General features: G+C 45.6%; 1 protein-coding gene across 6 annotated transcripts; it reads right to left on the reverse strand.

The window, feature by feature from the left end:
- Positions 1 to 57: 57 nt before the first annotated feature.
- MANBAL (mannosidase beta like) lies at positions 58 to 27,790 on the reverse strand. 6 transcript variants are annotated; one of them, XM_082360533.1, is made up of 4 exons: positions 27,661 to 27,783; positions 24,345 to 24,430; positions 16,952 to 17,154; positions 58 to 1,075 (listed from the first exon to the last, which is right to left on the reverse strand). In XM_082360533.1, the coding sequence occupies exons 3-4, from the start codon at positions 17,099 to 17,101 to the stop codon at positions 968 to 970; spliced, it is 258 nt and encodes an 85-aa protein (XP_082216659.1). In that variant the 5' UTR covers positions 17,102 to 17,154; positions 24,345 to 24,430; positions 27,661 to 27,783; the 3' UTR covers positions 58 to 967. The 6 variants fall into 6 exon arrangements, with proteins under 6 accessions (XP_082216659.1, XP_082216657.1, XP_082216660.1 ...); XM_082360531.1 differs by having other exon boundaries at positions 16,952 to 17,157; XM_082360534.1 differs by lacking the exon at positions 24,345 to 24,430 and having other exon boundaries at positions 16,952 to 17,157; positions 27,725 to 27,790.

Raw genomic sequence — 27,790 nt, forward strand, 5'->3', positions numbered from 1 at the left:
GCACCCCACAGGGGAGGGACCAGCGCTCCCCCTCAGCACAGGCGACACACAGGCGGCTCAGCGTGTGGGGCCGTTTATTAACGTTTCCTTCCCCAAATGACTTTTCCTCACCGGTCAGGGCCTGAAAGAACTGGGGGGTGTGAGAGGGGGCATAGACAGAAGCCAAAAGGTACACCTTGAGTGTGCTGTGATGGGCTGAAAAGAGGTTGGCCTGAGATTGACAAGCCCTCCCCCATTTCAGATGCTCAGGAAGTCTGGGCCCAAGAAAACACACTCACTCAGCCAAATCCCTTCCATGTGCTGGAGGAGGATGGGGCATCACCCTGGCTGGGTCTTCCACTGGCTCTCACTCCAGGCATCTTTCAGGCCTGGCTGTTTCACTAGTGGGACCACTAGCACTGCAGTGGCTTTGGCACCTTGACCTAAACAAACAGGGGAGGCCTGGCCCGGCTCCATCTGCACAAGCAGAGACAAAGGGGACTGATTAGCAGATCTGATCTGCAGGGCACAGATAATGGGAGATGGGCGGGGCTTGTCAGCAGTAGATAATGACTCGAAAATGTAGTGTAAATCTACAAGGTGGGCTTGTCAGCATTAGATAATGACTCGAAAATGTAGTGTAAATCTATAAGGTGGGTGACTAAAGGCAGGACACGAGGATTCAGTAAGAAAATGCAACTCTGTGAGCTGACCCAACTTCTGAAGAGACTTCCAAGACAGTCTCTGCTCAAAGGGTGTTTTAGTCCCCTTGGCCCTAAACCATCATGGAAGCAGAAGGTAGAGGAAGTGGTGGTCTGCCCACTGGGGCCTGGGAACTATCACGACTGTCCAGATCTCTGTGGTCAGAGGGTGTCCCAGCCACCTCAGACCCTGAGCCCGGGACAAAGTGAGGGAACAGAAGGTTGAGCCCCGGGACGGCAGCCCCCAAGGCCCTTGCCCGCCCACCGGGCTCCACAGGCCGCCTCTTCTACCGCTTCTTCTTGGCCTCCTTCTTGGGTCTCTTGTTTGCAGAAGGAGCAGTGGCCTTGGGCTTCCTCGTCACCTCCGCACTTCGGGGCTCAGACGGTTCTGCCTCCTGTGTGGTGACAGAAAGGAGAGTCCTGCTTAGACAAATCAAGCCTGACACCAGCAAAATGAGATCATGTCTGAGGGGACTTTGCAAACGGAAGCGTGCCGCAAAGACACAAGGGATGGAAACCATCACTGCCAGGCCCCAGGATCCACATGTTTTGGGACTGTCCCCGGGAGGCAGGTGAAGGATAAGGGAGGAGGCCCGAGGGGAGGAGGCAGCCTTTGGAGTCTCACAGTCCTGGGGGAATCGAGGCTCCCCCAGTTCCAGTCAAGTGACCTTGTGGGCAACTCCCTTCCCCTTTCTGAGTCTTGGCTTATCCACCTGTGATATGGAAACAGTGGTGCACAACTTGGAGGGCTAATGTGAGGAGGCAAAAATGCATGGAAAGCCCCCAGTAAGTGCAAGTGCACCCAACGGCCGGCTGGCCACTGTGTGCAGGGACTGGGCAGAATGCGGGCGGGGAGCCGGCTCTGGGCAGACCTACTGTGGCTTGCTCTCCTGCCGGCCCTGCTACTCTCCTCCACCCATTCAAGCACAGATGCCGGGGCAGGGAAGGGTGGAAAGCGCAGCCGGGCGGCCACCACAAAGAGTTCTGTGGCGCCTGGCAGAGGTGCCCTGTGGGAAAGGGCAGAGGGGCAGCCTCAGGGCAGAACTCCAGACTCTCCCTACATCTGGGGCAGCTCTGGTTTTTATCTGTCATGTACATTGTGATTTGTTCCCTGTAAGATTTGGTTTAAACAAAGGTTCTGCTGATGAAAAAAGGTTCAAAACCACAGAGCAAGCCCTGGCCTTCACTGAGCTGATAAAGACAGTGGACTCTGGGGAAGGGACTCAGCCTGTCACAGCCTCACAGGCTCATGTCAGAGGAGACTCTGGAGTGGCCTCAGTCCCGTCGGGTGTCCCCTCCTCCCTGGGTGATAAATCACACTGTGCCACAGCCAGGCAGGATGTTAACAGAGTCCCATCTAGCCCAGAGAACACGAACCGCAGTCCACAGGCCTCGCCCGGCCCACAGGCAGACTTCACTTGGCCTGCAGTGTTTACTTTTAAGAATTTGAGCCAACTGGGAGATTTCCCATTCGATCTGGAGTCCTTGCTTTCCTTGAAAACTTTAAACATCCAGTGACACTGGCCCCGAACCCCCTCATGGAAGAAACGGGCTGAGCAGTGGCTGCCCCTTTATTCAGGTGCCCTGCCCCCTGCCCCCGCTGTCCCCAGCACTAATAGTAAGGAAATGTTTTCGGTACTTGTGTTCTTTTATTAAAAATGGGAAAACAAATAGCAGACTAAGAATACGAGGAGGGAGCACGCTGTTTCTAGAAAAGTATTTCTTTGTGTTTAATTGGCCAGCCCCGAGCTGCCAGCTTGCTTTACTCTCTGTCCTTCCCTGCTCACCGTCAGCCCCTGGCCCCAGCCTCGAGTCTCCGTCAGACAGAAGAGGCAGGACCATGGCTGTGGAGGGGCGGTCCCCACCTAAGGCCCAGTCCAAAGGTCTGTCAGCTCCCTCTTATCGGCCATCATTGTCTGCTCTCCACCCTGCCCGCCTGCCAGCTGAGACACCAGGTGTAAAGGCCCAGCTCAGTCCCAGGCACCCATGGGGGATCTTCCCAAGATAACCAGGGTACCGGCCCCTCCCCTGGCCAGGTCTCTGATTGCGCTCTGGACTTCCCCAGCCTGTCCCCTTGTGCTGATACTGTTTTTGTAACTTGGCAAAAAAAAAAAAAAAAAGAAAGAAAGAAAAGTAAAAGGTTAGCCCATTAGAAAAACGAACAGACAAAACAAAACCTCAGAGGAGCCAGTGTGTCAAGTGCACAGGCTGATGGCTGCAGAGCCCAGCAGGAAGGCTACTGTTTAAGGCAAACCCCACAGGGCACAATGCCTTTGGAGACTTTGGGAGCTGGAAACCATTCCCAGCGCAGTACCTGTGCGGCCAGTGGAAACCAGTCAGTCCCTGCACGCCCTGGACAAACAGGGCCTGATTAGACAAAGGGTTTATGCACAGGGAACTTGCCGAGGCCCACCAGGATCTCCAGGGATGGAGCCCCCCTCTGAGCTCAAGCTGGGCGCCTCCTGTGGTTTCAGTGGGGCCAGTTCAGAATCCAGAGATGAGGACGCCCAGCTGTGTCCCCAGTGCTTCCCTTACTTCCCTTACGCCACAGACCTTCTCTCATTCACCTCATCCTTTCTGTCACCTCCCAGACCTCTCTCCTGACCCAGCTGTCTGTCAGATGACTGGAACTGGCACCTCCCAGGCACCTCCAACTCAACTGGCCCAGACAGAGCATGGCCCCATCTCCATCTGGCCTGGCCCTCCTCCCCACCCATGGTCATAGCAACCAGAGTCCTGGCAACCCCACCCTCCCCCTCCTCCCCTCCGTCCAATCAGTCACCAAGTCCTGCTGATTAGACCTCCTCCACCTTGACCTGGCCACTCTCTTGAGCATCAAAGGCCCTACTTCAGTTTCCCCACTGCCAACCAGCCTCCCTGCTCTCTCTATGCCATGCCTTGTGCACCTGCCAAAAGAATTTTTCTAAAATGCAGATCCCCCCACCTTACACCTTCCAGTGGCTTCCATCACCCACAGTCTCATGTCCTGCTCCTGGGATGGTAGCTTAAGGAGACCACCTCTCCAGCCTCCCCTGGGCTCTCCTCCACCCCCCACACTGGGACAGGCCCCAGGGCTTCTGGTGCTCACCCCTAAACAAGAGGAGCACCCTTCTTTCCTTGGCCACCCAGTAAACCTTTCCCCATGGTTTGGCCCAGCCCAAGGGCTGCTACTCACTGTCTAGCCTTCCTTCTCCGCTCCTCTTCCTCCAGCAGGTGCATCCCCTCCTCCACCCCTACGCCCCAGGCACCCAGGAACCTTACAATGCCACTCATTTTACCAAAGCTACATGTGCTCATGATGGTCTCCCCTACTAGTCCTTGGACAACTTCAATTGTTCCTGAATGAATGAATGAATGAATGAAATGAAAGAAAACACAAGATCTCCCATAAGCATGGGAACTTCACTGCTGTTTATCATCATGAAGATGTAACACTTTAGACTAAGCCTCACTTTTCCCATAAGTAGAGAGGACACAAGCAGATTTTAAACTCAATATTCATACTCTAAAGCATGGCTAGATATAGCCACCAATAAGAATACTAATAATAACAGCCACAACAGCTGCTAATATTATTTACAACACGCCAGGCCCTGTGTTCTGAGGCCTGGATATATCTTATTTTTGCCTCACAAAGTGCCATAAGGAGCCCCATTAGATAGAGGAAAGAAGAGACACTCAGGTTATGTGACCTGCCTAAGGTCTCAGCTGGCGAGCGGCAGGGCCAGGATAATCCTAAGCTCTCAGTGGCTGTATGGTATAGCCTCTCCCGGGTTTCCTAGGGACCTCGGCGCTGATGGCAACCAAGAATTAGAGTTAACTGTGACATCTACTTTTTCCCTAGTTAGCAGCGCCTGGAAGCACAGGTGACTGTGGAATGACAATAACAGTTTGTTCCGGATCCTGCCGATGGGTCGTTCAGAACCCCCTTGCTTGTGGCAGGAGTCAGGGAAGTGGGTTAGCACTCCTCGAGTCAGGCTTTGCTCCTACAGTTGAGAGCAGCTCTCTGTGGGCGCATGGACAGAGTACAGTCACTGAGTCATCTGAGCGCATTATCTGTCTCCTCCTCACCCCAGACCTCCTCCCCTCTCCCCCAGCTCAGTTTCTGGCATCGTCACCCACCCAGTTACCCAAGCTAGACACTGCCGAGCCATCTCTGAGTTCTCGCCATTCCCTGTGTGCCTCCACATCCGATCTGTCCCCGTGGCGGGTCCACTCTGCTTTCCATGCGGCTCTCAACTCCGCCCAGTTGCCCTCTGGACACACGCTACTGAGCCGGTTCAGAGCCCCCAGTCTCCTGCTTGCCCCTCCCAAGGTTTTCCTCACCACCCACCACACTGCTTTCAGAGCCTATTCTCCTAAAACGACCGTCCTGACCAGTCTGTTTTCTGCTTTAAACGTGTTGCTGGTTCCCTCTTGGTATAAGACAGATTCCAAGAGCCTCCAGGTGTCCCTATTTGTATAAATCAGATTCCAAGAACCCCTGAGTGGCCTCCAGAGCTATTCCACTGCAGCCTTGGCCCTGTCCCCGGGCATGCCCTCTCATGCAGCCCACCCTGTCACTTCTGGGCTACTGGCCAGCCAGTATCTCCCAGATGCTCTGTTCTCTTTCATGCTCTGCACAGGTGCTCAGCACCTGTCACCAATCTATTTGTGCCCAGCGCATGCAGCCTCTGTGCCGGGCAGTACAGGGTAATGAAAAGGACGCACACTTCATGATGTGCACCACGTGGGTGCTTCACAAACATCAGCTGCTCAGCCTCCCATCAACCTGATAAGCCCATCTCCGTGAGCCCCATTTTACAGGCAAGGAAACTGAGGTTCACCAAGACATACCAACTAACCCAGTGGGGCACATCCGCCTTCCCCACAAGGGACAGGGAAGCAAAGGCAGCTGTTACACACGTGATTCAGATGCTGGGGTCCTAGCCACACAGAGCTGTAGCTCCTAATTCTTAGCTGGTAAGAATGACTCAATAAATGGCTGACTTAATTTCTCTTCAAATGCACGCTGCTGGTACAAGCCAGGCAGACGGCAGACCCTGAACACTACGGCCCCACCTTTCAATCACGCTTCCTCTCAAGCAAATTTTCAGTTCCCTCAGCAATCTCACTTTGGGGAGTAAAAGAAACCACCCCCCACTCCCCACACCAGGTGGTTCCTGGGTCTGCGGAGGTGTCCTCTGTGACACAGGCCTCATCAATAATGAAGCAGCTCCACAGCCACTTACAAGGCCAGAAAATTGCTGCTATTCATCAGATTCAAATAATCGAATCTGTGCCACAATGCATCAAATCTCTTCCAGCAGGGAAAGCACACAGAATTTTATGATTTCCGCTATACAGTTCAGTGTGTATTTAGTCCAATAAATCAGGACAAAATGTCATTCTACACAGACTGAAACTCTTCTCTCCTCTAAAATGGTCCAGGGAAAGAAGACCACTGTGCTATGCTCAGGTAGCCTCAAGCACCTTGCCTCACTTGATCCTCAAGAATGGCGTGGGTCGGGCATGAATGCCCTCCTATTCTAGCTTGGGACACGGGCTCAGGCAGGGGAAGGCACCCAGTGCTGAAGCTCTGGCTTGTCCTGCTGCACGCTCTTGCCCGAGGCCCTGGGCAGGGTGGGAGCTGGGAGACCTTGCGGGGCTGGGACTAGCACTGGCCTTGAGAGGAGGACAGGACTAGCTGAAACCAAGCGGGGGAGGCCATCCATGTGGGCTCCACAAGGCGAACGGAGACAGAGTCCAGGATGCGCTTGGCAGGCGAGGAGAACTGTGATTAGAGAGAACAGCCCGGGGAGCTCATTCCAGACACGATTCAGCACCACCGCAGGCCCTGCCCACCGGCTGGTCTGCGGCTCCGTGTGTATTCCGCCGTCTCTCCCTTGAGCCGGTACACATCTTGAGACCATGTTTAGACCTTCGCCCTGCCCACCGCACAGCAGTCTCTCAAGAACTGCTTGTTAAGCAAAAAACACCCTGCCGCCCAATTCAACTGCAAATGCCTCCCAAGCTTAAAAAAAAAAACACAGGGCAGAACTGCAAAGTTGGTTCTGCGAGACTGTCTCCTGAGGTGTTGAGAATGGGTGTACACCTGCCCAAGTTAATTATTTACTACGGCAGCCTTCGCTGGCAATCGGGGGTCTAGTTTAAAATCAAGACCCCCTGGGGCTTCCCTGGTGGTGCAGTGGTTGAGAATCTGCCTGCCAATGCAGGGGACACGGGTTCGAGCCCTGGTCTGGGAAGATCCCACATGCCGCGGAGCAACTAGGCCCGTGAGCCACAATTACTGAGCCTACGCGTCTGGAGCCTGTGCTCCGCAACAAGAGAGGCCGCGATAATGAGAGGCCCGCGCACCGCGATGAAGAGTGGCCCCCGCTTGCCACAACTAGAGGAAGCCCTCGCACAGAAACGAAGACCCAACACAGCCATAAATAAATAAATAAATAAATAAATAAATAAATAAATAAAAATTTAAAAAAAAAAAAAAAAAAATCAAGACCCCCTGAACATCTAGGCCACTGCCCCGCTGCCCCCGGGAAGGCTCCATCCCTTTCAGGGCTCCAAACACTGCAGGACTTTCTGGTTGACAGTGAAGTCTATGTGGGCATCACATAGAAAGCCACCACTCCTGCCATCAACTCTGGTGAGCTCTCCTCTGCCGGATCACAGTGCTGGGCATCAGCTGTCTTTGTCTGCCCAGCACCCACTCTCTGTCGGGGCCATGCCCTTTCCCTGTCCCATGTGGTTCTGGGGGACTCTGAGTCACTGTGACCACAGGAGTGGCCAGTTAAATGTGGCCTGGCCAGAAATGGACCCAATGCCCCTTCCCACCTATGGGGCAAAGTACGGACATGTGGTCAAGCCAGAGCCAAGCAGAGGCCTTCCATGAGATCTGGAAAGTGAGCAAAGGCAGAGAAATGGCTTCTCTTGCTTGTAAATCATGAGCGATAAGGACACAGACTGGGGCTGCTGTATCCTCCTGACACGTGGCAAGGGCCTCAGAATGAAGCCAACACTCCTAGAGAGCCAGGAGATGGAGAGACAGAGCCCTGAAGACCTTGCGAGCTTCCGAACCCAGGTGTGCCTTGAAATTCCCAGTTCTAAGAGCCAAAACAGTCTCTTTCTAAGGAAACTGATGGAACCAAGTTTCTGAGCTTTCAACAGAAGAGACTGAGGCAATCACGCAAAGACGGCGGGGTGGAAGTGAAGGTACCTACCCAGGGGCTGGCAGCTGGCTGGGCAGATGTGACATAAACATATGAAGACATGAGAATAGTCAGCATTTAAACTACTAGGAATGACTAATTGCCCGATGAACTAATACTACCTGCTACGTGAGTCGCTGAACTAAAAGTCAACACCCGCTTGCTTAGTGTTGACTGGATCAACATTCTGGGCAGAAAAAGATACAAAAGAGGCTTGGGAGGAAGCTCAGGAAGGCTGTGGGGAAGGGGTAGAAGGGTTCCCGACCTTTACTTCCTCACTACCTACTCCTTCACTCCTGGAATTTGGCTCCCACCTCATTAAAATTGCTGCTCTCCACTTTGAGAAAAGCAATAGACTTATCTTCCCAGAAAATGTGCCTAAGCATGAAAACATCACATGTTTGCACACAACTGCAGGGAGCTCACAGACTTCTGCAGTCTTTATCTAGGGATGCCCTAGGGATCTGGGACTCCCTAGTAAGAACTCAGTTCTCCTGAAACCAAACTATGAAGAAGAGCAGCCTGAACACGGCATCACTGTCACACTGAGCAGCCTCTCCTCCATCACTCAGCCGTTGCTGCCCAATCTCTGTGCCCTCCTTGAACCACTCGGGGGTTTTCAGGGTGACCACAGTCTCCTAGCCCTCTGCCCACTAGTCTGCCCATCTCCAAGAGAGCGAAAGGAATGGAGACCCCCAGTTTTGTCTGCACAGCACTCCTGTTCCTTTGGGAAATGACCTTCCCCTCCACCCCTAGAGGTCACACCACAGGATGCTCCCCTCCCCCACGCTGGCCATAGCAGTCCCAAGCTGGGTCAGCTACAGTTCCTTCTCTAGGGAATTTGGAACTGGGACCAAGCAGAAAGGCAGCCTCCAGATGCTGCAGCTGAAAGATGTAAACTTTGGGAGCTGTTAGTGGCCATGTTCCATCTTACCCCAGGGGCAGCGAGCAGAGGAAGCAGGACAAGAGAAGTGAGAGACAGGAGATGAACAGAAGGGGAGGCAGAAGGGATGCAGACGGTGAGTGATGGGGCCCTGGTGCCCACTCCTTCCAGAGGCCCAGTTGCATCCCTGCTCTGGGAGAGCACCCGCATCTTTTCAGTACCTCTACATTGCACAGAAACTACCTCAAAGTCGGCCGTGCCCCAAGTTCAGGCCTTCCCTGAATCTTCATTTCCCCTGAAAAGCTTAGCAACTCACTCTTAGGGTTTCAAGAAATAATGTTAAGTTGGTTAAAATAATTCCCAGGTCTCCATCCCCAAATTCTCACTGGCTCTTTCTTTCCCATTTGGATGTCATGCTATTATTACAAACTTAACACACGTAGAACTGAACACCTTCTGTCCTCCCCAAATTGGTTTGTGCTTCAGGAAAATGGTCTAAGGACCAGACCAGTGGCTACATAACAGAATCACCTGGGCACTTTAAGAAAACACTGATCCAAGGCTTCAGAGAACAACTGAATCAGAATCTCTATAGGTACAGCCCAGGCCTTTGAAAATTCCTCAGGTGGGTGCAGCCAGATAGAGAATCATGCACCAGCCCAAGGACAGGCAATTCATGCTACCACTCCCCAGTCCCTTGCTCAAGGCAGACATCATTGAATAATTTCCTTACTCTGGAGCCTAGAAGCACCCCCCGAATCCTTTCCACCATGGCCACCATACGAACAATCAGACTGGGCATGAGAGATGAAACACAGCTGCATCCTGGAATAGACAGAAACGGTACAAGGATCTACCTTCTTATATTTTAGAACCTAGCCTAAAAGAAAATGCTTGGATTAAGTGTGACCCAGGCCTCAATCAGGCTCAAACAAATGTTTTTCTCAGGTCTTAGTTTAATGAGGTGTCAATGAGAAAATGTTCTCATTTGGCTTAGGATTCTAGGGACTTTAGTTTTAATTTTACGAAGTAGTTCTTGCTCCTACTATGGAGAAGAAAGGGGGTGGGGTGGGAAGCATTTCTATGTGTTCCTTTTTTTCCTCCCTGATTACCCCCAAAAGAGCTTTCAAATAATCTGCTAAGTATTGAAATACTGAAGTCATAAACTAGTTGCAAAAAATCAGCTCACTAGAACAACAGGAAAGACATTCTTTTGCTTTTCAAAGCCTTTCCCATCATCTGGAGCCAAAAATATTATCTTCTGACCCAAAAAGCCACTAATAAACCTTGCTTCTATAGGCTAAGCAAGAGGGGTGATTTTGCCCTAAGTGAAGTGACAGAGAGAGCAAGATTGTTCTCTGGCTCCACCTTCTCCCACCTCCTTGCCACGTTCCACTTTCAGGGACCTCCCACCTGCCTTTAGGCTGCCTAGAGTCCCCACAGCTGTCCCCCTCTGCCATAAGAGCTCCCCAGCCCCAAGTTAAAATCCCTTTCTTTTCCCCTCCCCATCCAAATTCCAAATCCCAGCTTGCTACTAAGCACAACCTCTAAGCACAGTCTTAGCACTCATCCTCTCTTTGTAAGACTGTTTAGACACACAGAATACTGTTTTTCCTTTCCATTTATTTAATAGTTCGGGGAGTGAGAAAAGGCTGCCTTATGGGGGCATGCAGAGGAAAGCTGGCAGTAGAATCCCTGCATAATTGAGGACCATTTGCTGGGGTGGTGCATCAATAAAAAGTTAAATTAATGGTACTGTATTTTTTGCTACTGCTCCATTGAAAAACTAACAAACAAAAACAGAAACAAAAAACAAAAAAATGTAATACAGTAACCTTCAGTTACAAAGACAATTCACTTGTGTGAGCCTTACTCCTCTAAACTTCAAGATAAATGAAAATGAGATATTCTGTACCACACTTATATTTTAAAAGATGAGGCTGTTGATACCAAAACCAGACAAAGATATCACAAATAAAGAAAATTACAGGCCAATATCACTGATGAACATAGATGCAAAAATCCTCAACAAAATATTAGCAGACCGAATCTAACAATACATTAAAAGCATCATACACCATGATCAAGTGAGATTTATCCCAGGGATGCAAGGATTTTTCAATATCTGCAAATCAATCAATGTGATACACCACATTAACAAACTGAAGAATAAAAACCATATGATCATCTCAATAGATGCAGAAAAAGCTTTTGACAAAATTCAACATCCATATATGATAAAAAACTCTCCAGAAAGTGGGCACAGAGGGAACATACCTCAACCTCATAAAGGCCATATATGACAAACCCACAGCTAATGTCATACACAATGGTGAAACACTGAAAGCATTTCCTCTAAGATCAGGAACAAGACAAGGATGCCCACTCTTGCCACTTCTATCCAACATAGTATTGGAAGTCCTAGTCACAGCAATCAGACTAGAAAAAGAAATAAAAGGAATCCACATTGGAAAAGAAGAAGTAAAACTGTCACTGTTTGCAGATGACATGATACTATAGATAGAAAATCCTGAAGACACCACCAGAAAACTGCTAGAGCTCATCACTGAATCTGATAAAGTTGTAGGATACAAAATTAATATACAGAAATGTGTTGTATTTCTATACACTAACAATGAACTATCAAAAAGAGACATTAAGGATTGTTATCCCATTTCCCATCAAATCAAGAAGAATAAAGTATCTAAGAATAAACCTACCTAAGGAGGTAAAAGACCTGTACTTGGAAAACTATAAGACACTGATAAAAGAGATGGAAGATGACACAAACTGATGGAAAGATATCCCATGCTCTTGGATTGGAAGAATTAATATTGTTAAAATGATTGTATTACCCAAGGCAATCTACAGAATCAATGAAATCAAAATACCAAGGGCATTTTTCACAGAACTAGAACAAATAATTTTAAAACTTGCATGGCAACACAAAAGACCCCGAATAGCCAAAACAATCTTGAGAAAAAAGAACAGAGCTGGAGGAATCACACTCCCTCACTTCAGACTATACTACAAAACTTCAGTAATCAAAACAGTATGGTAATGGCACAAAAAGAGCCACATAGATCAATGGAACAGAACAGACAGCCTAGAAATAAACCCACACTCTTATGGTCAATTAATTTACGACAAAGGAGGCAAGAATATATACAGGAGATAAGACAATTTCTTCAATAAATGCTGCTGGGAAAACTGGACAGCTACATGTAAAAGAATGAAATTAAAGCATTCTCTGACTCCATATACAAAAATAAACTAAAAATGGCTGAAAGACCTAAATGTAACATTGGAAATCGTAAAACTTCTAGAGGAAAACACAGGCAGAACATTCTTTGACATAAATTGTAGCAATATTTTTTTACATCTGTCTCCTAAAGCAAAGGAAATAAAAGCAAAAATAAACAAATGAGACCTAATTAAACGTAAAAGCTTTTGCACAGCAAAGGAAACCATCAACAAAATGAAAAGACAGCCTACTGAATGGGAGAAAATATTTGCAAATGATATAACCAATAAGGGGTTAATATCCAAAATATATAAACAGCTCATACAACTCAACATCAAAAAAATAAACAACCTGATTAAAAAATGGGCACGTTTTTTCCAAAGAGGACATGCAGATGGCTAACAGACACATGAAAAGATGATCAACATCGCTAATCATCACAGAAATGCAAATCAAAACTGCAATGAGATATCACCTCACACCTGTCAGAATGGCTATCATCAAAAAGAACACACAGGGCTTCCCTGGTGGCGCAGTGGTTGAGAATCCGCCTGCCAATGCAGGGGACACGGGTTCGAGCCCTGGTCCGGGAAGATCCCACATGCCGTGAAGCAACTAAGCTCGTGTGCCACAACTACTGAGCCTGTGCTCTAGAGCCCGTGAGCCACAACTACTGAGCCTGTGTGCCACAACTACTGAAGCCCGCGTGCCTAGAACCCATGCTCCACAATGAGAGAAGCCACTGCAATGAGAAGCCCGTGCACCACAACGAAGAGTAGCCCCCGCTCGCCGCAACTAGAGAAAGTCCATGTGCAGCAACGAAGACTCAACACAGCCAAAAATAAATAAATAAATAAATAAAATTAAAAAAAATAAACACACACACAAAGAAGAAAAAAAAAGGACACAAATGACAAATGTCATCAAGGATGTGGAGAAATGGGAACACTTGTACACTCTTTGTGGAAATGTAAATTGGCCACTGTGGAAAACAGTATGGAGGTTTTCTCAAAAAAAAGAAAATAGAACTACCGTACAACCCAGCAATGCCACTCCTGGGTATATATCCAAAAAAAACACATTAATTTGAAAAGATACATGCACCCCAGTGTTCATAGCAGTATTATTTACAATTGCCAACATATGGAAGCAACCTAACTGTCCATCAATAGATGAATGGATAAAGATGTGGTATATAAAATATATATGATGGAATACTACTCAGCCATGAGAAAGAATGAAATTTTGCCATTCGCAACAACATGCACAGACCTGGAGGGTATTTCGCTAAATGAAATACGTCAGACAGAGAAAGACAAATACTATATGATATCACTTATATGTGGAATCTAAAAAATAAAACAAACTAGTGAATATAACAGAAAAGAAGCAGACCCACAGATATAGAGAACAAACTAGCAGTTACCAGTGGGAAGAGGGAAGAAGGGAGGGGCAAGTTAGGGGTAGGGGATTAAGAAGTACAAACTATTATGTATAAAATAAATAAGCTACAAGGATATATTGTACAACACAGGGAATATAGCCAATATGTTATAATAACTATAAATGGAGTATAACCTCTAAACACTGTGAATCACTATGTTGTACCCCTGTAACTTATATAATATTGTACATCAACTATACTTCAATAAAAAAGTAATAATAAAAAAATAATAAAAGATGAGGTTGTTGTCCAAAATTAACCTCTAAATGTCTAAACAGCAGGTTTGGCTGGGGGGGGCGGCGCGGAGGTGGGGAGGCATACTGTGGAGCCCTTTGTCAACCCCCTGCCTTGAAAGACCTCAACCTAAGATGTCACTAAAATCCTCAGAGATCAGTAAAGGGCACCCCTTTTTCTGAAAGTTTGATAAATGGACCTGGGCCTCTATGGCTAGCCTCAAAGGGTTAAGAATACAACAGGAGGTGAGCTGTGGCTCTCCGTAAGGCCACACACCTCTGACTACATCTCTGCCTGTAAAACAAGAACATTCACCACCTCCCTCCCTCATGACTCTTGGCAGGCTTCATCAGTGGCCAATGACGATAAAAATGTTTGTTATTTATAATGCCCAGTAGCATGCTGCATCTGTGAGGACAGAGCCACAGAGCACAAGGATTATGTCTTTAGAGTGTGATACAACTGTGGGCAGAAAAACTCCAATCACGACTTCCTTCTCAAAACCCCAAAATAAGAAATGTAGATGAACAGAACAATCCAGAGCCCACATGCCTATCTATGTTCACCAAGGTTTTCCCCACCTTTGCTGGCTGTTCCTCCCTGCTGGTTCCCTGAATGCTGGAGCTCCTCAAGGCTCTCCCCATCTTATTCCATATTCCCTTTTAAGAGATCTCATCCTCTCTCATGGCTTTAATTACATCTTATTGACTCTCAAATGTTGATCAACACTCAGCACAGACCCTCCTCCTGATACAGACCGGCAGATGCAACTACCTACTTGACAGAATCACCTGGACATCTTAAAGACACCTGTTTAAAACTGAACCCAGAATGCTCCTTCCCCATCCCCACCCCAAGCCTGCCCCTTTGCCAGGGTTCCTCCCAGTTACACCAGCAGGATCTCTGGGACACAGTCATCTCCAAGATAGGTATCTTCAGAATATATTGTATATCGTTAAGTAAAAAAAGAAACATGTAAAACTGTGTTTAGTAGGATGCTATCTTTTGTGCATCAAAGGGAGAAAATAAGTATCACACACACACATATCCATTTGCATACTTCTTCAAAAAGAAACAAAGGAGGGATAAATCAAAATAAAAATGGTTGCCTATCAAGGGAGAAAGGGAAAAGGATGGAAGATATTGAGATTAAAGGAAACTTCTGTGACTCTATCCTGTTACGTAGTTTTAACTTTGGGAAATGTTGTATATAAAAGTTTTATATAATTTTTAAATTAAATCAAAAGGAAATACCTCTAAAAATTAAAAACAAATTGAAGCAAATTAATGTATGTCTGGGTGGGAGTATACTTATGTGAAGAAAAGACTTTACTAAACATAGTACTCTGAACTATGGGACATATTTTGGGGCCCAAAAAGAACCACAAAGAAATCATAAATTTCACTCTGAGTCTTATTGTTAGTAGAGAAAAAAGCACATAATTATTTGAAAACTGTAAAAAGTATGTTGTAGATGTGCAGAATAGAGTTTACATTAAAAAAAAAAAGAAAGAAAGACAAGAAAACGGCTATCCTTAGAAAAGCCAGCTTGCAAGGTTGGCCTTTGGCTGGCATCTGGGAAACTGGATTTTGGGTGGTTCCCACAATTCCCAGAACTGATAAGAATGGTTCACTATGGGACTTCCCTGGCAGTCCAGTGGTTAAGACTTCGCCTTCCAATGCAGGGGGTGTGGGTTCGATCCCTGGTCAGGGAGCTAAGATCCCACATGCCTTGTGGCCAAAAAACCAAAACATAAAACAGAAGCAATATTGTAACAAATTCAATAAAGACTTTAAAAATGGTCCACATCAAAACAAACAAAAAAAAATCTAAAAAAAAAGAATGGCTCACTATGACTAACCTGTTTGTGGAAACAATATGGTTTACGCTGAATACCTGCCTTCTTGCTGGAAGTCTGGAATTTTGGTTTGTGCTAGGCAGAGGGTGCTTATGTCACCTGTCCCCAATAAAACCCTAGGCAATGAGTCTCTAATGGGTTTCCTTGGTAGACAATATTTCATACAACTTCATGGGGTTCCCACTGAAAATCAAAGCTTTATTGGTCAAGATTGGAGGTTGCTAGAGCCCAAACTCACTGTTCTGAACACTAATAAAGGGAAAGAACCAAGCATTTATCCTGCCTTTTACTATGAACAGCATTTCAGAGTAACCATATAGGGATGAGGAAAAGGTCTTCTTCATTGAAGAATTCCAGCTAATAAAGGCCAAAGGAAATAATGGATCTAAGCAATGATCAGTGGATGCTAAAAACATTCAGGTGAAAGAGTTATAAAATGAAGATTTAATAACAGAGGGATCAGCTATTACCACCTGAACCCACAGATATCTTAGAATCTCTGTGTGACAACCAGACACCAAGTGCTGATTGATGACATGTAATAAGAAGTACACAGCACTAGCTATGAGGTGTTCTCACTAAATAACTTGATCTGAATCGAATCAAGCCTCTAAACTGAATTTCTTGTTGACAGGAGATATGGGGAACAAGGCAACATGCCAAATGACACCACAGAGAAGCAATCAGCCAAATCCTGGATGTGGATGTGGCAGATGACAATGACCTGCTTTCTCCAGCAAAGCAAGGTCGTGAGAAAATTGGGAGTCGGGTGGTGGAAGGAGGGTACAGAGCTACAGAATACAGAGACCTATAGAACGAGAGTCAAAACAACAAGAAAGCCAACCTGATCATGTCACTCTCTTCCTTAAAACCCCTGGGGACCCGCCACTCCTCTGGCTGTTCTCATCGTGTCCTTTCTGTGCTCTGGCCACAGTCACCTGCATTCAGTTCCTAAACCATTCCTTCATTCCTCGGGTCCTTACACATGCAGTTCCCTCTCCTTGGGGGAGGGGGAACAACCCAGCCCCTGCCCCAGTGTAAGATTAGGTCCTTCCCCCTTGTTATACACCCTCACAGTACCCTGTACTTCTCAGGGAAACATGTGTATTTGTTATATATCTGCCCTTCTCCCAAAGACTAGAAGTTCCTTGAGGGCACACACCACATCTTTCAGCAGAGTCTGACACACAGTAAGTATGTGCTAAATAAAAATCTGCTTAACGCACATGTGAACAAATAAGGTATGAACGATATGGCCCAATGCCACCAGGTGGGAATTTAGGGACACTCTAAATCAATAAAGCCCCGCGTAATCCCTGCTAGTCTTCATTGCTGTGATATCTATTTTCAGTACCTAGAACCCGGTCTAAGGAGCGGAGGCTCACAGGGAAGGACTCACCGCCTCGTGGGACTTGGGAATGGGTACAATGATGGCCAGTACACAGATGAGCTGGAAGATGGCACCCAGGAAGAGTCCATATCGCAGCAGGTTCTCCAGGAATGTGGGTTCGGGCACCTCGGGAGGGGAGAAGTCCAGATCGGAGGCCATGGCCCCAGCTTGCTGCCTGAGGTCCCCTCCGATTCACCACTCTCCAGAGCCAACTTCTAAATGCAAAGAGTTAATGTCATGTTTATACAACTGACGTTTAAATGGTTCCACTTCCACAAACACACCCACATACATGCAAGAATATATAAAGCAACTGCGATGAAATGTTAACAATTCTTGAACCTAAGTGGAGGATATATGGAGAGTCATTGCCCCATTCTTTCAACTTTTTTGTATGTTTGAAATTTTTCCAAAAATGAAGTTACAGGAGATAAATAAATAAATGCAAACATTTCAACAAAAATCTCAAATCAACATACGTTTGCTGAAGGCCTGCTCTGTTTCAGGTTTTATTTGTTCATTTATACATCCAGTCACTCATTCAACAAATACTTATTGAACACCAAGCACTGAAGAGTGAGTAAAACAGACAAATCCCTGCTCTCTCGGGGCCTACCTCTCAGGACAGAGGGACAGAGGCGGACAAAGAACACATCCAGATGGGACATGCCATCTAGTGATAACTGTTTTGAAAAAAGCTTCAGAAGGGCATCATTTTATTTTGTATAGGGTGGCAGGAAGGGCCTCTCTGAAGAAGAGACAGGAATGAAGTGACAGAGATAGAAGTATGAGACTGAGCCAGTGAAGCATCTCAGGGAAGCATATTCCAGGCAGAGAGAAAAGCAAGTGTAGAGGCCTCAGGGCAGGGATATGAGTCCAAAATGGCCAGAGAGGCATACAGGAGGGAGAGTAGAAGAAGGTAAGATCAGAAGGAATGGCGACTGACCTTGTAGGACCCTAACACTTCTGATTTGATTGAGTAAAATGTAAAGCCACAGAAGGGTTTTGGGCAGAAAAGTGACATAATCTGATTTACACTTTTTTTTGGCCACGCCACATGGCTTGTGGGATCTTAGTTCCCCAAGCAGGGATCGAACCCGGGCCCCTGGGAGTGGAAGCACAGAGCCCTAACCACTGGACCGCAGGGGAATTCCCTGATTTACATTTTAAACGGGGTGGGGGGGTGCAGAGTGGACATAGGGAGACCAGTGAGGGAGCTACTACCAGTAACCCAAATAAGAGATGCTGGGGACATGGACGACAGAGGCAGTGGTGCCCAGTGGTGGCAGGTCCGGCCTCAACCCACCTCTCTAGCCTCTCACTTCACCAGAGTCCCCCACTCCTAATACACTGGTCGAGCTGAAAGACCTGCCTGTAATTCTCCAAGAGCACTGAGCTCTTTCAAATCCTGGGCCTCTACCCAAGTGGCACACTCTGCCAAGAATGCCCTTTCCCATTACGACTGCTTGGCGAAGCCCCTACTCTACCTCCAAGGCTGAGCTCGTGCCCCCCCCCCAGCATGCCTTTCTTACTGCCCTCCTCCTACCCTGGTAGGACTGAACTGCTCCCCCTCTACCACAGCACCCACGAGTGGCTTCCTTTGGCCCACCCCAATGAGAAAGGGGAAAACTTACTTGGGAACCAGGCCCACCTGACTCCAAAGCCCTTTGTGTTTTCAGGGATCTGTGCCACAAGGCAACTTTCCACTAAATCTGAGCTGTCCAATATGGTGGCCCTGAGCCACATGTGGCTATGGAGAGTTGAAAAACAGCTAGTCCAAACTGAGATGGCTGTTCAGTTAGGTCCACACTCAATTTAGAAGATAGTGTGAACATAAGACTGTATCAGTAGGGCTTCCCTGGTGGCGCAGTGGTTAAGAACCTGCCTGCCAATGCAGGGGAACGGGTTTGAGCCCTGGACCGGGAAGATCCCACATGCCACGGAGCAACTAAGCCCGTGTGCCACAACTACTGAGCCTGCACTCTAGAGCCCGCATGCCACAGCTACTGAAGCCCACACGCCTAGAGCCCATGCTCCGCAACAAGAGAAGCCACCGCAATGGGAAGCCTGTGCACCGCAATGAAGAGTAGCCCCTTCAGCCATAAAAAGGAACGAAATTGAGTCATTTGTTGAGACGTGGATGGATCTAGAGACTGTCATACAGAGTGAAGTAAGTCAGAAAGAGAAAAACAAATATCGTATATTAATGCATGTATGCGGAACCTAGAAAAAGGGTACAGATGAGCCAGTTTGCAGGGCAGAAGTTGAGACACAGATGTAGAGAATGGACATATGGACACCAAGGGGGGAAAACTGCGGTGGGGCGGGGATGGTGGTGTGCTGAATTGGGCGATTGGGATTGACATGTATACACTGATGTGTATAAAACTGATGCCTAAGAAGAACCTGCAGTATAAAAAAACAAACAAAACAACTAATACTAAACTTTCATTGGGTTATTTGTATGGAAATATGTTAATATAAATGTTTCAGACATTACATGAAACTTCTAAAAATCTTATATTTGTATTTGTATGGAAATATGTATGGAAATATGTTAATATAAATGTTTCAGACATTACATGAAATTTCTAAAAATCAAAAAAACAAAACAACAACAAAAAAAAAAAAAAAAAAAAAAAAAAAACAAACAAACAAACAAAAAAGAGTAGCCCCTACTCGCTGCAAATACAGAAAGCCCGTGCGTGGCAACAAAGACCCAACGCAGCCAAAAATAAATAAAAATTTTAAAAAATTAATTTAAAAAAAAAGAGCGTATCAATAAAATATCTCGTTAACAGTGTTTTATACTGACTGCATGTTGAAATAATATACTGGGTTAAATAAATTATTAATTTCAAAAAGAACTAAGTTGGAGGATTCACTTTCTGATTTCAAAACTTTCTGATTCACTTTCTGATTTCAAAACTTAGTATAGAGCTACAATAATCAAAACAGTGTGATACTGGCATAAGGATCTAGGCCAATGGAACGGAATAAAGAGCCCAGAAGTAAATCCTCACATATATAGTCAACTGATTTCTGAACAAGGGTGCCAAGACAATCCAATGGGGAAGGATAGTCTTGTCAAGAAATAGTGCTGGGAAAATTGGATATACACATGCAAAAGAATGAACTGGACCCTTATCTTACACCGTATACAAAAATTAACTCAAAATGGATCAAAGAACTAAACTTAAGAGCTAAAACTATTAAACCTATAGAAGAAAACATAGGAGGAGTCTTCACGACATTGGATTTGGCAATGACTTCTTAGATGTGACACCAAACCACAGGCAACAAAAGAAAAAATAAATTGGACTTCATCAGAATCAAAAACTTTTGTGCATCAGAGGGCACTATCAAGAGAGTGAAAAGACATACTGGAAAACAGTTTGGCAATTTCTAAAAAAGTTAAACGTAGAATTACCACATGATCCAGCAATTCCACCCCTAGGTATATACCCAACAGAACTGAAAGCATGGACTCAGATACTTGTACACCAATGTTCACAGCTACACTATTCACAATACCCAGAAGATGGAAACAACCAAGAGTCTATCAACAGATGAATAGATAAACAAAATGTGGTATAGACAAAGGACAAAGGACATTCACTCAGCTACTAAAATGAATGAAATTCTGATACATGCTACATGGATGAACCTTGAAAACATGCTAAATGAAATAAACCTGACAGAAAAGGACAAGTATTGTATGATCCCACTCATTAGGTACCTAGAATTGGCAAATTCATAGAGACAGAATATAGGTTACAGGGGCTGGAGGAGGGGCAATAGGGAGTCATTGTTTAATGAGTACAGAGTTTCAGTCTGGAATGATGAAAAAGTTCTGGAAATAGTGGTGATGGTTACACACACTGTACACTTAAAAATGGTTAAAATGGTAAATTTTATGTTATGGATATTTTACCACACACACACACAAACTGTACCTGTTTCTTTCTACTTTCTAAATGTGGCTACTAGAAAATTTTAAATTACACACATGGCCTGCATTATATTCCTATGGATGGCTCTGGGTTAAGAGACTATCCTAAAACCTTCCTCCACTTTGGCTCTGCGGCTTCACTGCTTTGCAACATTTTTCCAACATGAAGGAGTAGTGACTAAAGGATGACAAAAACAACCTTCCAAGTGAACAGACTGGGGTTTATGCAAATGCGCATTGTCTACCTTTCAACCTAGTCACTTAGGAAGGTGATGTGCCCGAGCCGACAAGGTGGCCACTGTTTCCCACCACTTCGGTCTCCTTTGGGAATGGCTTTCAAAGCCTGAGGCTCATTTTCCGCCCCCCCCCCCCAAAATCCTCAGAGCTGGCAGATCTTCATCCTCCCAGGAAGGATTTGACTTCTGGAAGGAACCCAACATCATCTGGATCCAAGTGTGGTGAATCAGGTGGAGCCTCAAGCCCAGGAATACCATTTTTGGTCAAATACAAGGTTATGACGCTCAGACCCTAGGCAGATTGTTTGGGGTGGCTCAGAAACTGGCCCTGAAGTGAATTCCAAGGCTGCTGCAAGAACAGCTTTACTGGAGGAAACGTACAGCCCAGACAGGACACTATATCCTTACACCATGTGAATAGCAAGGTATAAAAATGTTCTCTCATTTCTTCACAGTTGCACCTCATAAATATACACTTTTTTAAAATGCCCTTGGCCCTAAACTTTACATTTAAGGCTGTAACAAGCCTAGTGGGCTTATCAATACTTAGATTTATTAGTGTTACTCACAGCAACATTGTTAAGAATATTTGTAGTACAATAAAAACATGGGGCCAAGAGTCAGGCGGGGGCACAAACCCTGCTTCTATCAGCAATTAGCTACACTTTGGGCCAATCTCTTGACCTCCTACAGACTTGATGTTCTCAGAAGCCAAACAACAACAATAATATCTATTCAAAGCTATAATGCATTTAGGCTTTTTTTTTTTTTAATGGCAATTAGGCAATATAACAAGAGCCATAAAAGTGGTTATATCCTTTGACTGAATAACTCACTTCCTAGAATCTACAGTAAGGAAACAATTCAAAAGAAGAAAAAGGCTTCAGGTACAAAAAAGTTCATGGCAGTGCTATTCATAATACTGAAAAGCAGGAAGCAACTAAAGTGTCCAACAATAAAGAAGCAGTTAACCCAATTATGGTACATCATGGGATATTCCCCGTTGGCTAAAATGGCAAGTACGTATGCGGTGTATCAGGTCAGCAGAAAGTCTTTGCAAAATTATATTAAATGAAAAAAGAAAATAATTACATAAACACTGACTGTAGCCATGTATAAACTATGATTTCACTGGCTAAAGATCAAAAGAGGCCATAAGAAAATGTAAATAGTTGCTGTTAAAGTGAAGGGCTCATAAGTTTTAATTGTAGGGGGAATATCATTGAAAAAACTGAATACAATCTAAAAGAAAAATCCATGCCTATCTACTCCTCTCACAAGGCTTTTATAGGGTCTAATGAAACGCTGCCCAAGAGAACTTTCTGCAATTATGGAAATGTTCTATACTTCTGTTCTCCAATATGGTGGCCACCAGCCCCATGTGCTATTAAGCACTTAAATGAGGCTTAAGGAACTGAATTTTTCATTTTACTTTTACTTTATTTATAAATAGTTGCATGTGGCTAGAGGACTCCCACATTGGACAGCGCAGGTACAACCAGAGGGTGGTTGTAATAAAGTTCTGGAAAACATAAAATGCTCTGTACATCTTGTGTCTGCTTTAGAACTCCTGTCTAATTTTCTCTGTACCCCTACACTTTACTTCCCAGTCTGCCTGCCAGGATTTCTGGGTTTTCCTTTCCTGAATACAGAAGTCTCAAGAGTCCTACTCATCCTTCAGCTCCCAAAAAGGAGGCTCTTATCCCTCAGACTCCTTGAAAGGCTTTGCTCCCCCCACCCCACCCCCGACACTGTCACAGCAGTAGCAGTAAGCGAATCATTTGCCAGATGTGCACAGCACTTTACAGTCAGCACCTCATTCATTTCACAACCACTCTGGGAGGCGGGTATTACTAACGAGGATGAGGAAACCGAGGCTTGGGAGAGGTTACGTGGCCTACCCTGGGATTACTTGGCTGAGAAGTGGCAAAGTTAGGATTCAAACTGGCTGGTGGGTATGACTGAAACTTAGCTGGTGGTCAATGGTTTTCAAACTGCAGGCTGTGGCCAATTTTTGAGCCATGGAAACCATTAAGCGGGCTGCAGCTGACATTTTTTTCCTCTTTAATTTTATTAACCAGTACTTTAGTTAATTAAGTAAATGACAATAGAAAATATCATATCAGTAAGGGTGAGTATTGTGTCCTGAAGCTTTTTTTTTTTAACCAGTTATATCCATCTACATCCAAGCAAGGATGTTCTGGGTCAAAATTCAAAATGTATTTCTTATTGTTTGAGAAATACTACACAGTCTAATGTTTTTACTTGCTCCACTATAAGCTCCTGGACAGCAGGGACCCAGGGTCCATCTTGAGTTTCTTCCAGGGCCTGACTCAGATATTTGGTAACTGATGAAACCTATGGTTGTTTCCCACCTTTAAAGTAAGAGCAGATGCCCCAACCAACAGCCTCATTTAACAAGGAGGAGGGGGAGCGGAGAGGCACGGTGCTTGCTTAGGCTCTACCAGTGAGTCAGGGCAACGCTGAACATCCCGCTAGGTCTCTAACCCTGTGATGCTCCAGACTTGCTTAAGAGCAAAGGTTTGTACACATGGGGGGAAACTCATACCCCCATCAGAATTTCATAAAAAGTACAGAGCCATTTATTATCAGACATGGCAAATAATTTCATAAGGTTATCCGACCCCTTGAGGCTCATCTGTGAATGCCAGATACCAGTGGTCTGAAGCTTTCATTCACTGGACACATATTTACTGAGCATCATTCTAGTTCCTGCCATGGAGTTTTCATCCAATTGGAGGCACTCAAACACACACATATAGATATGTAATGGCAGCAGTATTATCAGAAATATAAATAGGGAGACAAGGGGTGCTATTTTGTATGAGGTAGTCAGGCAAAGGCCTCTCTGAGAAGGTGTCATTTCAGCAAAGGCAAGAAAAAAGTGAAAGAACAAGTCATTTCAATTCCTGTTAGGTACCCCAAGGTGGAGAAACAGCAAAGGATAAGGTCCTGAGGCAGGAATGAACTTTATGACCAAGGAGAAGAGAGTAGAGTGAGCAGCTGTGTAGGACCAGCAGAACTCTGGGTCAAAGGGGAGCCACTGGAAAGTTCTTAGCAAAGAAACGACATGATCTGACTCATTTTTAAATGGTCCCTGTGGCTGCTGTGTTGAGAACAGAATGTAGAGGGGCAAGAGTGGTAATAGGGAAACCAGTTAAGAGGCTACTACATAATAGTCAAAAAGACACACTTGCACCAGGTAGCAGTAGAGGCGGTAAATTCTCAGGTTGTAGATATATTTTGAAGAGAGGGCCAACAAGATTTCTGAGATGAAATCTGAAAGAGAGAAATTAAAAATAAGACCTGAAGGTGAAACTATTCTGTATGATACTGTAATGGTGAATACAAGACATTAAGCATTTGTCAAAACCCATAGAACTGGACTTCCCTGGGGTCCAGTGGTTAAGAATCTGCCTTCCAATGCAGGGGACATGGGTTCGATCCCTGGTCGGGGAACTAAGATCCCACATGCCGCAGGGCAACTAAGCCCGCGTGCCACAACTAGAGAAGCCTGCGCCCTGCAACTAGAGAAGCCTGTACACCACAACGAAGAGCCTGCGTGCTGCAACTAAGACTCAGCAAACTTTACAGCACAAAGAGTAAACTTTAATGTACATGAATTAAAAAAAAAAAATCATTTAGGTATCCAGGATGGAATGCAGAATGTGACATTCTGAATCTAAATGTATTAGAAATGGATGAAGCGATTTCACTGAAGGGGTAGGGGGAATCAGGTGCTGACCTCAGTAACTTTGGAAATGGATGGAGTTTGTAAGACTAAAGGCAAAAGGAACTGTATATGTCACTGTACTCTAGTTAATAAAGTTGTTTCCCACATGGGATATAGGTTACCAATTCTGAAACAACTATACATATACACTGGAATTGAACAATTAAGTAAATGGATGGTAGATGGTGGGAGCTAGGTTTGTTACAGTTGGAGTAGAAGGTTACAGTTAAGCCAGAGGAGGCTAGAATGATCCATGTGGAATGGATGAGTGTTGCAGACATCAGTATAAACTCATATTTAGATTAATATAGATACAGAAGGCTACATATTTATATATATACATATGGGTGTGTGTGTGTATATATATATATATGTAGAGAGGGAGAGGAGAGGGAGAGGGAGATTAGTCTACACACATACATCTCTTGCTCTTTTGCTCTGGGCATACCAGCAGCAATGAGCACACCTAGCACCCAGATCTTGGTTTCTGATACCATTCTCCAATAAAAGGAACCAGGGCTCCTGGGAGAAATGGTTAACTCTAGGACTGATGCAGGAAATACACAAGATGAACCTGTAACAGAAAGAAAGTGTTCAAAAAAACCCAAAACACATTGATCGGGGTATGTCAAAGGGATATAGAAGCCACTTCAAAGAGCTCCCAATCGCCAAAGCCAGAACAATTTGTACAAAAAAATAAATTAAGTAGTACTGGATTATAACCCAAAGTATGAAAAGAAATATCCAAGACTATACTGATATAAATGATTTAATAAATACACAAATTTCCCATGGAGAATTTCAAATAATTTATGTAGATAATCTGTCTTAAAGTGTGACGTGTAATTCCACACTCCTTAAGCATGGGCTGTGCATAATGACTTCCTTCCAAGAGTACAATATGGAAAAGTGGGGGAAGGGGAGTAACTTTACAGTGGAAGAACTTGACTACCTCAAGCTAGTGATCTGGGTTAACATCATCTGTGATAACTTATATTGAAAGTATATACCCTTGATGTGATATGATGAGAATGGCACTTTACCTCTGTGGTCTTCCTCCCCCAGACCTATAACTCCAATCTCATCATAAGAAAAACACCAGACAAATCCCAGCTGAGGGTCATTTTACAAGATATCTGACCAGTAATACTCAAAACTGTCAAGTTTATCTAAACGAGGAAAGTCTGAGGAACTATCACAGTCCTAGAAGCCTAAGGAGACACGAATAATGTAGTATGGGATCCTGGAACAGAAAAAGGACATTAGGAGAAAACTGAGCAAATCGGAAGAGACCATGGACTTTAGTTAATAATAATTTACTGATATCAGTTCATTAACTGTGACAAAAGTATTATACTAATGTAAAATGTTAATAATAGGGAAAACTGTGTGGGAGATATATGGGAACTCACTGCAGCATCTTCACAATAATGTTGTAAATCTAAAATTGTTCTCGGGACTTCCCTGGTGGCCCAGAGCTTAAGAATCCGCCTACCAACGCAGGGAACATGGGTTTGAGCCCTGGTCCGGGAAGATCCCACATGCCGTGGAGCAACTAAGCCCGTGCACCACAACTACTGAGCCTGCGCTCTAGAGCCCGCAAGCCACAACTACTGAGCCTGCACTCTAGAGCCCCTGTGCCACAACTACTGAAGCCCGCGCGCCTAGAGCCCGTGCTCCACAACAAAAGAAGCCACCGCAATGAGAAGCCCGCGCACCACAAAGAGTAGCCCCCACTCGCCACAACGAGAGAAAGCCCGCACGCAGCAACGAAGACTCAACACAGCCCCCTAAAAAATAAAAATAAATAAAATAAATTAATAATAAATAAATAAATAAAATAGTTCTCAAATAAAAAATTTATTGGAAAAAAAAAGTCACTATTTCAAAATAAATAAATAACCCCTGAGACATGTATAGCTGTCCAGACTTAGCAAACAGAAACTAAGTCTTCTCTTAGACTCAAAGAAACAGATTCTAAGGATGCTGGTAGGGGATCCTTGGCTTCTAATGAAGTGATTTAAAAATTCTGTCCTGAGACTGGAGAACAGAAAATCAGTGTCAGGAATTACTGCCTTAGCCATGGGCTGTATACCCAGACCCGTCCCATTACAACAAATTCCCAAGAAGTGCTCAAAACTGGGTTAGAATTTTGTCCTATGGAAAGGTAAGCCATCTCCTAAAGCAGTCAAAACTGGCAGCCAGTAGGCTGAAGCTGGTGGGCAGATGTCCTACAAAATGTAATTATTAAATCCGAATTTGTTGCCACCACTTAAAAAGTGAGGTTTCACATACTCATTTCCCACTTCCCTTAAAAAGAAATAAATCAGCGAACACGCACTGTGCATTTACTAAGCACCTTGCATTCACCAACTCATTTAATCCTCAGATTAACCCTATGCGCCCATTTTACAGAGGAGGAAACTGAGAACCAGAGAGGCAACCAGAGCTCGCCCACGGTTACACAGCAATAGGGGAACACTCAGGGGTCAAACCCCAGCCAGGCTGACTCCAGGGCTCTGGCTCCTCCTAAAGCTCCGTCAGTGGGAAGAAAGGCCAGGTCACAACTGTGAGGAGCACCGGGTTCTGCCCTGCTCAGAACTAAAGCGCTGAGGGACAGCAAGACAGGCTCTCCGCCCCCTTGGGACTCAAACTCCCCTCCCAAGTAACTTCCGAAAGAGCGACCCAGGAAGTTATTTACGCCGCGCACGCAGTGGCCCCCGGGCCGGCAGAACAGCGCCGCCCGCGGCGCCCGAGCTTAAGCCCCTCTCCGTACCTCAGCATCTGCGACTCCACCCCGCCCCGAAGCCCGGGACCGGCCACAGCATCGCCGCACTCACCTCCAGCGCCGCCGCACCGCGCCCCCGGAAGTGGTTCCTGGCGACCTCGGTCCCGGAAGTGACGCT

The sequence above is a fragment of the Balaenoptera borealis genome (genome assembly GCF_965194805.1).
Source record: "Balaenoptera borealis genome assembly, chromosome: 16".
NCBI classification, from domain to species: domain Eukaryota; kingdom Metazoa; phylum Chordata; class Mammalia; order Artiodactyla; family Balaenopteridae; genus Balaenoptera; species Balaenoptera borealis.